The sequence below is a fragment of the Crinia signifera genome, chromosome 8 (assembly GCF_055691185.1).
Source record: "Crinia signifera chromosome 8, ASM5569118v1, whole genome shotgun sequence".
In the NCBI taxonomy this organism is placed as follows: domain Eukaryota; kingdom Metazoa; phylum Chordata; class Amphibia; order Anura; family Myobatrachidae; genus Crinia; species Crinia signifera.
In genome coordinates this window covers 69208392-69222582 of record NC_139224.1, presented here as the reverse complement: position 1 = coordinate 69222582, position 14191 = coordinate 69208392, and the positions used below count along the sequence as shown (strand labels likewise).

Below are 14191 nucleotides of genomic sequence, written 5' to 3'. Positions count from 1 at the left end.
AACGGAGGCAGGATAGGAGGATCAAAAGAGGTTTAGGAGGAGGGATAGGCTAGTCGAAAAAAGTGGGTTTTGAGGGAGCGCTTGAAGGAGGTAAGGGAATCAGATAGCCTGATGGGTGGCGGGAGGTTGTTCCAGTGCAGGGGGGCAGCGCGAGAGAAATCTTGGACACGGGAGTGGGAGGAGGTGATAAGGTGAGAGGTCAGTCGGCGGTCAGCGATGGAGCGAAGAGGACGGGAGGGAGTGTGGATAGAGATCAGTGAAGAGAGGTAGGGAGCTGTGGAGGAGGAGAGAGCCTTGTAGGTGGTGGTGAGGAGTTTAAAGAAAACTCGGAAAGGAATGGGGAGCCAGTGAAGAGATAAACAGAGGGAGGAAGCGGAGGTAGAGCGGCGGGAGAGGAAGATGAGCCTAGCAGCAGTGTTAAGAATGGATTGGAGAGGTGCGAGGCGGGTGAGAGGTAGCCCAGAGAGAAGGATGTTGCAGTAGTCAAGGCGGGAGATGACAAGAGAGTGAATGAGAATTTTGGTCGCGTCAGTGGAGAGGAATGGTCTGATGCGTGAGATGTTGCGTAGGTGAAAGCGGCAAGACTGTGAGAGAGCACGAATGTGGGGGGTGAAAGAGAGGGAGGAGTCAATGATGACACCGAGGCAGCGCGTTTGGTCGGTGGACGTGATCTCGGTTTCACCAATGCTGATGGAGGTAGTGGGAGAAGAGGGGATGTTCGGGGGATGGAAGATTAGAAGTTCAGTTTTAGCCATGTTTAGTTTCAGGAAGCGTTGGGTCATCCAGGCTGAGATGGCCGTGAGGCATTCGGAGACCTTGGACAGGAGTGATGGGGATAAGTCGGGGGAAGAGAGATAGATTAGGGTATCATCAGCATAAAGGTGGTAATGAAAACCATAGGAGCTGATGAGGGTTCCCAGAGAGGTGGTGTAGAGGGAGAAGAGGAGAGGGCCAAGGACTGACCCTTGGGGAACACCGACTGGCTGGGGGGTAGTAGGAGAGGAGGAGCTCGGAGTGGAGACGGAGAAGGAGCGATCGGAGAGGTATGAGGTGAACCAGGAGAAGACCGTGCCAGTGATGCCAAAGGAGCGGAGGGTGTTGAGCAGGAGAGGGTGGTCAACAGTGTCAAAGGCAGCTGACAGATCAAGCTGGATGAGGATAGAGAAGAGGCCTTTGGATTTAGCCGATAGTAGATCGTTAGTGACTTTGGTCAGGGCAGTTTCAGTGGAATGTAGGGCGGAACCCGGATTGGAGGGGGTCTAGAATGGAGTTAGCAGTAAGGTGGCTTAGGAGACGATTATAGGTCAGACGTTCTAGGAGTTTGGAGGCAAAAGGGAGGAGGGAGATGGGCCTGTAGTTGGATGGAGAGTTGGGGTCCAGATTTGTTTTTTTGAGAATTGGGGAGACAAGAGCGTGTTTGAAGGAGGAAGGGAAGATCCCAGAGGATAGGGAAAGATTAAAGAGGTGAGCCAGGTGAGAGCAGACTGATGGACTGAGACGACGGATAATATTGGAGGGGATAGGATCGAGCGGGCAGGTGGAGGGAGAAGCGGATTGAAGGATAGAGTGGACTTCAGCAGCAGTGGTGAGGTAAAATGAGGACAGGGGTTGGAAGGAGGGGAGTGGAGATGTAGGAGGGGAGGAGGGAGAGGGTGAGGTCATGGCAGCAGTGATGGCAGGCCTGAGAGAGGAGATTTTGGTTGAAAAGTAGGTAGCAAAATCAGCGGCTACGATGGAGGACGGAAGAGCTGGAGGAGGGGGGGAGAGCAAGGAGTTGAAGGTGGCGAAGAGCCTGCAGGGATTGGATGATTGGGAAAGGATGAGGGACTTAAAGTAGGATTCCTTGGCCAGAGCAAGGGCAGAGCTGAAGGAGGAAAGAATGAATTTGAAATGGAGATAATCCGCAAGGGAGCGTGATTTCTTCCAGAAGCGCTCAGCAGTTCAAGAGCACTTTTTAAGGAATCGGGTGATAGGTGAGTGCCACGGTTGGGGGTTGGAGCATCGAAGGGGGATAGAGGAGGGAGGGCAGGCAGAGTCCAATGCCGAAGATAGGGTGTCATTATAGAGGGAGGCAGCGAGGTTCGGGCAGGACATGAGGGCGATTGGGGCGAGAAGAGGACACAGCGTGTTTGAGAAGGCAGAAAGATCAAGTGTGTTGACGTTATGCCGTGAGACAATGCGCTTGGGAGGGGGGGTGGGAGAGGGGGAAGCAGTGAGGGAGAAGGAGATGAGGTGATGGTCAGAAAGAGGAAAAGCTGAGATAGTGTAGTCAGTAAGGGAACAAGAGCGAGAGAAGACGAGATCGAGGGAGTATCCTTGGATGTGGGTGGGAGAGGTAGTCCACTGAGATAGGCCAAGAGAGGAGCAGAGAGAGAGGAGTTTGGAGGTGCCAGGATCAGCGGGGTTATCCAAGGGGATGTTAAAGTCACCAAGAATGACAGATGGCAGGTCGGAGGAGAGGAAGTGTGGAAGCCAGGCGGCGAAGTTGTCAAGAAATTGGGAGATAGGGCCAGGGGGGTGGTAGATTGCAGCGACACGGAGGTGGTAGGGGTAGTATAGACGGATAGAGTGAGACTCAAAGGAGGAGAAAAGGAGAGAGGGTTCAGGGTTAATGACACTGTGGGTGCATGAGGCTGAGAGGAGAAAACCCACACCGCCACCTTGGCGACCGTCAGGCCTGGGAGTGTGAGAGAAAGAGAGGCCACCGTGGGAGAGAGCTGCTGGAGAGACAGAATCAGAGGTGGAGAGCCAGGTCTCGGTGATAGCAAGGAGGTGGAATGCTCTAGAGATGAATAGGTCATGGATGGCAGGGAGTTTGTTGAAGATGGATCTGGCGTTCCATAGTGCACAGGAAAGAGGGGGGGTGGGTTGTGTATTTATGTGGATAAGGTTTTTGGGATTGCAGAAGCGAGGGGGGGTCATTGGGAGGGTGGGGGTGCGGGGGCGAGTGGTCAGGATAGGTATGGGATGGGAGGGGGGAGGAGCAGTTGGAGAAAGTGAAGTTGAGAGATTAACAGCCATGAGGAACCGAAGGTGAGAGGGTTGGTTAGTGAAAGCAGACAGAGGGATTTGGGAGGACAGACAGCGTCTGTAGTAGATTTGGTAGAAAACAGAGTGAGAGAGAAGGTAACAGGCAAGGAACTACTGTCAGAGAGGAGACCAGTGGGTAAAATCAGGTTGATTGAGTAATCCAATTAAGTATGAAACAAACAGTGTTCAAAGACCAGGGTCCGACCAGGGTTTTCGGTGTAAAAGGGGTATTACTGACTTTTTTCAAACACAGCCTGTAGCATGGCAGTTAGCAGGTGATTGGCTGGACCTTCATCTCTCTTTATCACCCTTGCATTTATCTCTTGTTAAGGTTTAATACATCTGCCCCGTTGTATTTTACAACATCTTATTAAAGTTAGGTCCTCACTGTTTTTATGGGTCAAGATATATTTTTTATATTCTTTGGAAAGAGATGTGACCTAGAATAGTAATTATTGGATTTTAGTGCACATTTGTTATTAATGCTTCAGTGTATTCATGTACTTTTTATATATATATAACTGATCATTTTGATAAATACTGGATAGGAATAGTATTGCAATTTTATTATTCTTAAGAATGCGAGTTTTGTATCGCTGATTTAGATTATTTTGCACTGTCTTATTAAAAATAAAATAGGAGAATGTGGTGGAATTTCAGGAAACTGACTTTATCTAATTTGATTGTTACGGTTTTCTGTTATAGGCCACTGCAAGACCAGCAGACCACTGCCATAACTAATACCACCACAGTGCGCACTTTGCCTACAATCAGTGTCTCTGCACACGCTGCCTCTAATGTATTCAGGCAGAACAGCAATTTGGCAACTGTTACAACAAAAATGGGGCCCCTTCCAAACAACTTGGATGACATGAAGGTAATGTAACAGTTGCACATAATTCATGGTTTAACCATGTTTTGGGGCGGGTGGACTATTGTTAAATGAACTATTTATTTTTGTACATCCAATTCTTGTTCCCTTAAATTCAATTTGTTCAATCAGTTGTAGATATATTAATGCATCCATTTACAATATTTATATTTTAAAGTAGCCAAAACAAATTTATGTAATGTAATTGTACAACTTAATTTACTATCTCAGACAGCGGATTATGTAAAAATGCTGAGTATACATTATAGCTGCAATAGTAGTGGATGCAAAACGATCCTTGATCTACCAACATTCCACGTTTTCCAAATCACCTGCTGGTGCACAGCTGTAGTCATTAGTAACTCATATTTTCAAACATGCTGCATTAATATCTAATATAGATCCACAGGTTGCCTGAAAAACATGAACTGTTGGTAGGTCGTGAGGACAGGTTTGGTCACTATTGGTCAATATTTATTAAAATTGAATAATTAAAAAAAATGCCAGGCTCCTATTTGATATATTTTCATCATCTTTTAGAAAGTCGGAGTATTTAAAGCATGATACCTAAGAATGAAATCTATAATTCTCTCTCATTCTCTCTCTCTGGGGCAGTAATAAATGTGGTAAATGTAATTTTGAAATATGTAAAAATAAGATCACTGAACAATTCAATAGTACTTTTCTGGATAACTTACATCTTACTTTTGTAGATAGTCGACGTTTCGGCCACTAGAGGGCCTTTGTCAAGACAAGTCACCAAACACCTCCGTACAACACAGAAAATTTCAGTACACTGATCCTGTCTCGGGTGTTCTGTTATATAGAACCTTTAGTTCAGTGTTTCGTCAGGGACTTCGTCAGTGGACAGTCCCACTGTATATGTGTGTGTGTGTGTATATGTGTATATGTGTATATGTATATATATATATATATATATATATATATATATATATAGGAAGCAGAACACCGGCACTCACTCCTTCCAAAATAAATTCAAGGACATTCAGAGGTGTCCTTGAATTTATTTTGGAAGGAGTGAGTGCCGGTGTTCTGCTTCCTATGACAATACCCCCTCCGGGCACCTTCACACTGCAACAGAGAGTAAGTGCCGACTACTCGCTACAGCCTGTGATTCCTGGCTCCTGGAGACCCTGTGACTCCTTTCACTGAAATTTTTTTAGAGACTGTATGTACTAACCGGGAACTAACAGCCACCTGGTCTGAATTAACATCTCCTTTGGATATAGAGATATCTGCTTTCTATCCTGAGACTGTATGTACTAACCAGGGAACAAACAGCCACCTGATCTCTGAATATACATCTCCTTTGAATTTAGAGATATCTGCTTTCCATCCTGTGGCTGCCCACTTTATATATTTCCGTTTGAACGCAGTGACATCTAACTGAAGTTACGGGTGATCACTGGTCAGCTATACCTGATACTGGGACCTTACACACACCATAATTGGTCGCACCCACCACTGCGAACTCCAGAACATACCTATTTTTCTATAAGGAAACCAGTTTATACAAAGAAGCCTAACGAGGTTGATTATCTATTCTCTCTCACTCTTTTCGATTGGGTCATCGCCCCTGATGAAGTCCTAAGGGACGAAACGCGCCGGGCCGCAGATCTATATGCAACATAAATGAAAACCTCTAAACAGTGAAAAGAAAAATGCATTACTGAATAACCTTCAATAAATGCTTATTTGTTTTTATGAAATTATTGACTTATTATATATATGTAATTTTGTAGTGGTATCTTTAGCGCACCCCTATTCTCTCCCTATATCTTTATTCTATTTGTACCTCAACTAACAGCAAGGTACTATAGTGGTGCTGCTCATCTAAGCGCATTTTTGGGGCCACAACCACCTTCTTTTATTTTTATATATATATATATATATATATATATATATATATATATATATATATATATATACACGGTATAACAATGACCAAAGGCATAACTGCTCACAAACCGCCTGGAAAGGTGCCGGACCACTCCAAGAAAAAACACTGCACGGCTTGCTTGCTGGGCGGCGTGCAGGAATGGGGCAGATCTAGGAGGCCAGCGGTGAGATGACTGGAAAATATTAAGTGAGAAGTTTGGAGGGGAACGAGAATATTAAGTGAGAAGTTTGGAAGCTTTATAAGCAACTATTTAAACTAGCAGAGGGGGGCAGTGAACCAAATGAAGAAATCTGCTCCCCCAACCTAGAGGTATTGTCTCAGCAGGAAAATGGAACAGGAAGCCTATCCACTGCAACAAAAGATAATCCCAGTCAAAACCGAATAGATATAGGCAGAAAGATGAACATAGCTAGCAGCAGGAGAAGCACAAACACAACTTTAAGAGCTATGTGTGCAAATGCTAGAAGCTTAGGAAATAAAATCCCAGAACTAATTGCAATAATGACAAGGGATGAACTGGATATTGTGGCTATTACAGAGACATGGTGCAATGAAAATCATGACTGGGACATAGCTATACCAGGATATACTTTATTTAGGAAGGACAGAATGGGAAGAATTGGAGGAGGGGTTGCAATATATGTGAAAAAAGGTATAAAGACTACAAAGTATTGAAGAAAAAACTGAGGCCCTTTGGGTGACCATAGAAACAGGGGAGAAGGCGATTTTTCGTATAGGGGTGATCTACAGACCACCAGGTCAGGAAGAGGAACTTGACAAGAGCCTATTGCAGGACATCAATAAAATGGCATTAAAAGGAGAGGTGATAATCATGGGAGACTTTAATCTACCTGATGTAAACTGGGAGCTGCCTGTTGCAAGTTCCACCAGAAGTAGGGACATGCTGAATTCCTTGCAAGGAGCATCCCTCCAGCAATTGGTGAGGGAGCCCACTCGTAAGGACGCAATATTAGACTTAATACTTACAAATGGTCACATAATATCTGACATAAATGTGGGTGAAAACCTGGGATCCAGTGACCATCAAGCAGTATGGTTCAAAATAAAGACAGAGACTGACTCATCGCACACAAAAACAAAGGTGTTAGATTTTAGGAAGGCTGATTTTGTAGAGATGGGAAACTCTGTAAGGGATTCTTTGGCAGAGTGGAGGAACTTGGAAGGAGTGCAGGATAAGTGGGAAAAATTAAAAAGTGCAATTCTAAAAGCAACAGAACTTTGTGTCAAAAGAGTCAGGAAAAACACACGAAAAAGGAAGCCATTGTGGTTTGCAAAAGAAGTAGCAAGTATTTTGAAAGCAAAAAAGTTGGCCTTTAAGAAATTTAAACAGACGCAGAAAAATGAGGACAAAGAGGTGTATCTTGTTAGACAGAAGGAGGCTAAGAAGGTAATCAGATGTGCAAAAGCACAGGCTGAAGAGAAAATGGCCCAATCAGTGGGTAAAGGGGGGAAAACTTTTTTTAGGTATATAAGTGAAAGGAGAAAAACAAAAAGTGGAATAATAAGACTAAAGACAGAGAGTGGAAGTTTTCTTGAGGGGGACAATGTAATAGCAGATAATATTAATAATTATTTCTGCTCAGTATTCACTGCTGAAAGAGAGGGGAAGAGGCCACAATTAAGTTGCAAGTATAGTCAGAAAACTGAGGGAGAAACAAGTACATTTACAGAGGAGAAAGTCCTCACAGAACTCTCAAAACTGAAAGTGGATAAATCAATGGGGCCAGATGGGATACATTCAAGGATACTAAAAGAGCTCAAAGGGGAGCTGGTAAAACCAATAACAGAATTATTCAACCAGTCACTAGCTACTGGAGTAATCCCAGAGGACTGGAAAACAGCGAATGTAGTCCCACTGCACAAAAGTGGAAGCAAAGAAGAGGTAAGCAACTATCGACCAGTGAGCCTTACATCAGTAGTAGGGAAATTGATGGAAACACTCTTAAAAGAAAGAGTTGTAGAATATCTCAAAACCAGCAATTTACAGGATCCAAAACAGCATGGGTTTACTGGGGAAAGATCATGTCAAACAAATCTTATTGACTTTTTTGACTGGGTGACTAAAGTAATAGATCAAGGTGGGGCTGTAGATGTAGCTTATCTAGACTTTAGTAAGGCTTTTGACACTGTCCCACATCGCAGACTGTTAAATAAACTTGAAAGCTTGGGATTGGATTCTAAGATAGTTGAATGGATAAGAGCGTGGTTGCAGGACAGAAAACAGAGAGTTGTAGTAAACGGAGTACAGTCAAAGGAGGGAAAGGTTACAAGTGGAGTACCCCAGGGGTCTGTACTTGGACCAGTGCTTTTTAATATCTTTATTGGTGATATTGCAAATGGAATTGAGGGTAAAATGTGCCTTTTTGTAGATGACACAAAGGTATGCAACAGGGTAGACACACCAGGAGGGGTAAAACAAATGATTGATGATCTAGATAGATTAGAGGAATGGTCAAGAGCATGGCAACTACAGTTTAATGCCAAAAAATGCAAAATCATGCACTTGGGTTGCAAAAATCCAAAGAATAAATATAGTATAAATGGCACTATAATGGAAACTACTGAGAAAGAGAGGGATCTAGGTGTCACTATTTCAGGGGACTTAAAGGCAGGTAGGCAATGTAACAAAGCAATGAAGAAGGCAAGTCAGATGCTTGGTTGCATAGGGAGAGGTATCAGCAGTAGAAAGAAAGAAGTAATAATGCCACTGTATAGGTCATTGGTACGCCCTCACCTAGAGTATTGTGTTCAGTTCTGGAGGCCATATCTCCAGAAGGATATAAATACATTAGAGACTGTACAAAGAAGAGCAACTAAAATGGTGCATGGCCTACATCACAAAACATACCAGGAAAGACTAAATGATCTTAATATGTATACTTTAGAGCAGAGAAGGGAAAGGGGGGACATGATAGAAACTTTCAAATATATCAAGGGTTTTAACAAGGTACAGGTGGGAGACATTCTTCACAGGAAGAGGAGCAGCAGAACACGAGGACATGCACTGAAACTAGAGGGAGGAAGATTCAGGGGAAATTTGAGGAAGAATTACTTCACAGAAAGAGTAGTAGATAAGTGGAATAGCCTCCCATCAGAGGTGGTAGAGGCAAATACAGTAGTACAATTTAAACATGCTGGGGATAGGCATATTGATACCCTTACAAAAAAATAAGGTTCAAATATGGTTTGAGGTAACATGTTTAAAAAAGGGGAAGACTAGATGGGCCAAGTGGTTCTTATCTGCCGTCAAATTCTATGTTTCTATGGAGAGCGTTGTAAGCCATATACTGACGCATTTTGTCATAGAACTTCGTCAGAGGGCAGATATATATATCTTCTTCCTCACTACCTCTGTCAGTCGGAGTTTCGCAAGGCTCAGTCTTCGGTCCTCTGCTTTTCTCAATCTATACTTCCTCTCTTGGGAAACTAATCAGCTCTTTTGGATTTCAGTATCACTTGTATGCTGATGATACTCAAATCTATCTATCAACCCCAGAGTTGTCACCAGTGGTTTTGGGTCGAGTTTCTAATTGTCTCTCTGCCATCTCATCTTGGATGTCTTGTCGCCAACTCAAACTCAATATTTCCAAAACGGAATTACTTATATTCCCGCCAACTAAGAACAATTACCATCCTGACATCTCCATCGCTGTTGACAACTCGACAATCTACCCTACCCCACAAGCTTGTTGCTTAGGGGTCATCCTCGACTCTGAACTATCCTTTCTTCCCCACATTCAATCTGTCTCCAAATCATGTTACATGCATCTAAAAAACATATCCAAAATATGACCCTATCTCACACAAGACACTACCAAATCTCTTATCCATGCACTCATTATATCCCGCATTGATTATTGCAATAGTCTCCTAACTGGTCTTCCCAAGAACAGACTCTCACCACTGCAATCAATTTTAAATGCTGCTGCTAGGCTGATCTTCTGCAAGACGCTCATCGTCTGCTGATCCGCTCTGCCAGTCCCTCCATTGGTTGCCTGTATATTACCGTATTCAATATAAAACACTTCTACTTGCTTATAAAGCTATTAACCATACTGCACCAGCATATATCTCTGCACTTATCACAAAATATCTCCCATCTCGACCACTACGCTCTACACAAGATCTGCGTCTCTCTTCTGCACGGATCACTAGCTCCCATTCATTATTACAGGACTTTTATCGGGCTGCTCCCATCCTATGGAATGCCCTTCCACGCACATTAAGACTCTCCACCAGTCTCCAAACTTTCAAGCGTTCCCTGAAAACTCACCTCTTCAGGCAAGCCTATCATATTTAAGTTCTACATGCATAACCCTCCGAGGCACTTATGTATTATATAGCTTCCCTTCTGGACTTGTAACTGCTATGCTATTACTGGTGCCTGTCCTTATGTTTCCCCCCTACATCCCTATAGATTGTAAGCTGGCAGCAGGGCCCTCCTACCTCCAAGTCTGTCTGTTGTTACCCAGTTTGTCTTATAACTGTCTACTATTGTAAAGCGCAACGGAATCTGCTGCGCTATATAAGAAACTGTAAATAAATAAATATATATATATATTTTTTTTTTATTATTATTATTTAACACTGGGTGTGCACATTCGTTTTACCACACGGTGGCAATATATCACCAAAAATCACTAGATTGCACAAAGCACTGTGATCAATACCTTTAGCCTTTTCCTTGGATCCATATACTGCAATTTAGCTGGCAAGCTGTGGATAAAAGGAGATCAGAGGAAAAGGAGGGATTCTTAAAGATACTGCTATAAGCATTTCAAAGCGTATCATCCGGTAGGCATATCACTTTATTATTATTTATATATATATATATATATATATATATGACAACAGGTACCAGTATTGGGGCTTTTCAGGTGCCTTAAATCTATGGTTAATATGAATAAAGTATATGAGTACCGTGTGTGAGATCACCAGCAAAATAATGTGCTATCAGGCTTAGTGCAATATTATATTGGCCGTGCGTTCCATGGTGTGAGTATGGAACGCTTGGTTAAAATGAAAGGGCTTTTTGTTGTATTTTGCGCTGTAAAAATGGCGGTGCGCTTCACAGTTGGGCTGTGTGGAGCGCAAGCCGGTTTGTGGACTGAGGCGGAAGTTCCGTGTCAGTGACACGCATGATAGCGTGACTTCCGGTTAGATGGAACACACGCCGAGTAAGGTGTGCTAGAAGCCGGGTTTATGGAACAGCGTTGTGCCTATTTTTAAACTGTAAGTAATATATGACAATTGCGATTTATGTATGGACATATTGTTTGCCTTTGGTGATACACACACGATGTTTAATAGATTTAATAAGGGTTTTTGCCATGATAGGATGCTGATTAGTGGGTGGGACCGTCTGGTCCTTAAATACTGGTGCCTGTTGATAGGGATTTATCTGTCTTGTCCTGCACGAGGAGGTCATGAGTAAGGCCACGTTCCGTGGTCAAAACGTCGACCTGACCCTTGTTTGAATTGCTGTTTCCTGATATGGAATAAAAATCCAGCTATTTACCTGTGAATATTCAAAAGCCCTGGTGAGTGCCGTTTTTTTCAAATTGGATATAGTATGTATATATATATATATATATATATATATATATATATATATATATATATATATATATATATATATATATATATATATATATGAATCATTCCTGATAAACCACAAAATGTGTGAGTACTATACATAAAAATAACATACTGTACACAATAACATTATAAAATGACACAAAGTGGTATATTTAAACCGATGAAGATCTGCAAAATATTTCAGAAAATGTACTCCGATTTTAGAATATTACTAAAACTGTCTGAAGGAGCATCACGAAGATTGTTCAAATTGTGCACTTCAATTGTTCTTTTCCTTTTGTGAATATTTACAAAGTTAGGAACCTGCCCACCAATGTTAAGGTCACCTCTGTCAAGCAGGTCCCTAACACACTGGAGTCCACTTCCGGGGCGCAGGGCACCGCAAAACCAGCCACACAAAAAAAAAAAAAAAAAAAACAGGGCATCACATAATTGAAATATAGCAATGTTAGCGTATCAGGTGTACATATAATGTAAGGTGTGGGTTTTACAAAAGTAAAACAAAAATGGAAAAAATACATAGATAAATATGTTACTGGGCAGGGCCGACTATTGGTCAACTTTAAATGAAGCTAGACACTTCTTGTATTATTATTTTTTCAATTTTGGATTTCCCTCCATCTGACATTTTGTGGGGGGGTACACCTCTGTCAAATTTTTATCAACAGCGCAGTGGTCCATGTACTATATTCCTAAGTTATTTGGGGGTAAATTTACTAAAGGAAATTTGTAAAAAAAAATCGGTGTATTTGTATCCAGAAATACAGTTATTTTTGACATTTAATATCCCGAAAATACGTCAATTCGTATTCGTATTGATGTGCTATCAATACGAATATGAATTGCCATATTTTCGGGATAGTAAATGTCAAAAATAAGTGTATTTCTGGATACAAATACACCTATTTTTTACAAATTTCTTTTAGTAAATTTCCCCCTTGTTCTTACATCAATGTATTTTTTTTTTACATATGGTCTAACAACATCTTCTGTCCCCTTGATCAGGTAGCAGAATTGAAACAAGAGTTAAAGCAGCGGGGCCTCCATGTTTCTGGGACGAAGGTGGACCTTATTGAGAGACTTAAAGCAACACAGGATCCTAGTAGTGTCACCTCAGGACCCTTAAAATATGCATCCATTCAGCAACCTAAGCCAAGTGAGGTGATGACGGCTATACCGGCTGTCTCTGCTTCTTCCTCAGCCATAGAGTCTTCAAAACTAGGTAGCTTTAGTTCCACTCCACCGTGTTCTCCTTGTCCATCTGAGGTTTCTATAGCTAGCATGGATGACATGTCCAATATTGGAGACCCTTTCAGAGAAACCAGTTGTTCTCCAGTCACACAGCAAATAGTGCTGCCATCTCCAACTCCAAACACCAATGACAAGTGTTCTACAGTTGTTAAAGATAAAGACATTATGCTACAGGAGAAAGATCGTCAGATTGAAGAGCTAACTAGAAGACTAAAACAGAAACAAGATTTGGTGGAGAGGCTCAGACAGCAGCTAGAACAGGAAAAGACACAGCCATTGCCACCTTGCAATGATCAGCAATCTCTATTAGTCCAAGTAAAACACGAGTCTAACTCTTTTACTTGTGACACTCTTAAAAGTACACAATCCTCAGATACAAGAGCAGCAGTAAAGTCAGAATTTGTAACACACGCTACCTGCCAGCAAAAGCAACAAATGTTAATAAATTCAGTGCTGAAAAGGGACGAAGTGGAAATCAATGGCTCCACAGGGCCACAGCTGGTCTTCACAGTAAGCAGCCCCAGTGCTGTACTCCCGGAAGTCAGTCAGTCTGTTGTCCTACAGGTGGGTGAACACTTAAGTGCTTTACTAGTAGTATAACAGTAAAACATTCTCACTGATTGTTTGATAGAAGCGTGCAGAAAATGTGGCCATATTTCTTTAGTTTTGCATATTTCATTAAAACATTTCTTACCTGAACACATCCATAGTTTAGTATTTGCCAAAGCAATGTAAAGTTTTTCAGGTTTTACTATTGCAGTAATACTGATTTACATCTATAACTGGATTGTAGATAGTGTGGATTGTTTTTATTTTTTATTTTATTTTGTACTTTACATGAATTTGCGTTAGACCAGCCAATGTTTTTACTTAATATAGGATCAGTTTGGTTTCCCTTGCCAAATAAGCATTAATTATATTTACAACCTCTAAAAAGCCTGTTCATAATGCATAGTAACATTTTATTGGATAACATTTTTTCTGTACTTAAAAAGGGCAGCAAATAGTTTGAACCCCCCCTTCTATTAGATCACACACACCCCCAGAATTTCCAAGTGGGTGTCACTCCTTGGTAAGGGATAAAGTTTGGAGATATGGAGTTGGTGCTATCCAGCCATGACTTCTGGCAGTGCCACACCTTTCTATTGAATGTATCTACTATCTTTTAAACCTGTGATTCTCAACCTTGGTCCTCAGTTCATGTTTTCCAGGTCACCCGACAGGTGCACTCATTACAGACTGACACATTTTAAAAGATCCACAGGTGGAGCTAATTATTTCACTTGATTCAAGGAGACCTGCAAAACTATGTGGGGTCCTGAGGACCGACTTTGAGAACCTGTTTTGAACTCTCAAACGAGGTTGTTTTGTCTTCTAAAGAAATCAATTCGGTACTTGTGTTGTTTCACGGCGCCACCGCGCTCACAGTCTGTGTCTGAAACTTGGCAGCCTGCCAGAGGCTCTGTTTAACTGTGCGAGTGCCGCTCTAGCTGTTCTCA

The 14191-nt window shown here is 42.1% G+C and overlaps 1 protein-coding gene across 3 annotated transcripts in view; it reads left to right on the top strand.

The window, feature by feature from the left end:
* MRTFA (myocardin related transcription factor A) overlaps positions 1-14191 on the top strand; it is a 157622-nt gene that overhangs the window by 106249 nt on the left and 37182 nt on the right. For all 3 annotated transcript variants that reach the window (XM_083156644.1, XM_083156645.1, XM_083156646.1), the window contains 2 exons: positions 3736-3907; positions 12447-13256. In XM_083156644.1, the coding sequence (XP_083012770.1) occupies positions 3736-3907; positions 12447-13256 (982 nt within the window). The remainder of the gene's footprint in view (positions 1-3735; positions 3908-12446; positions 13257-14191) is intronic.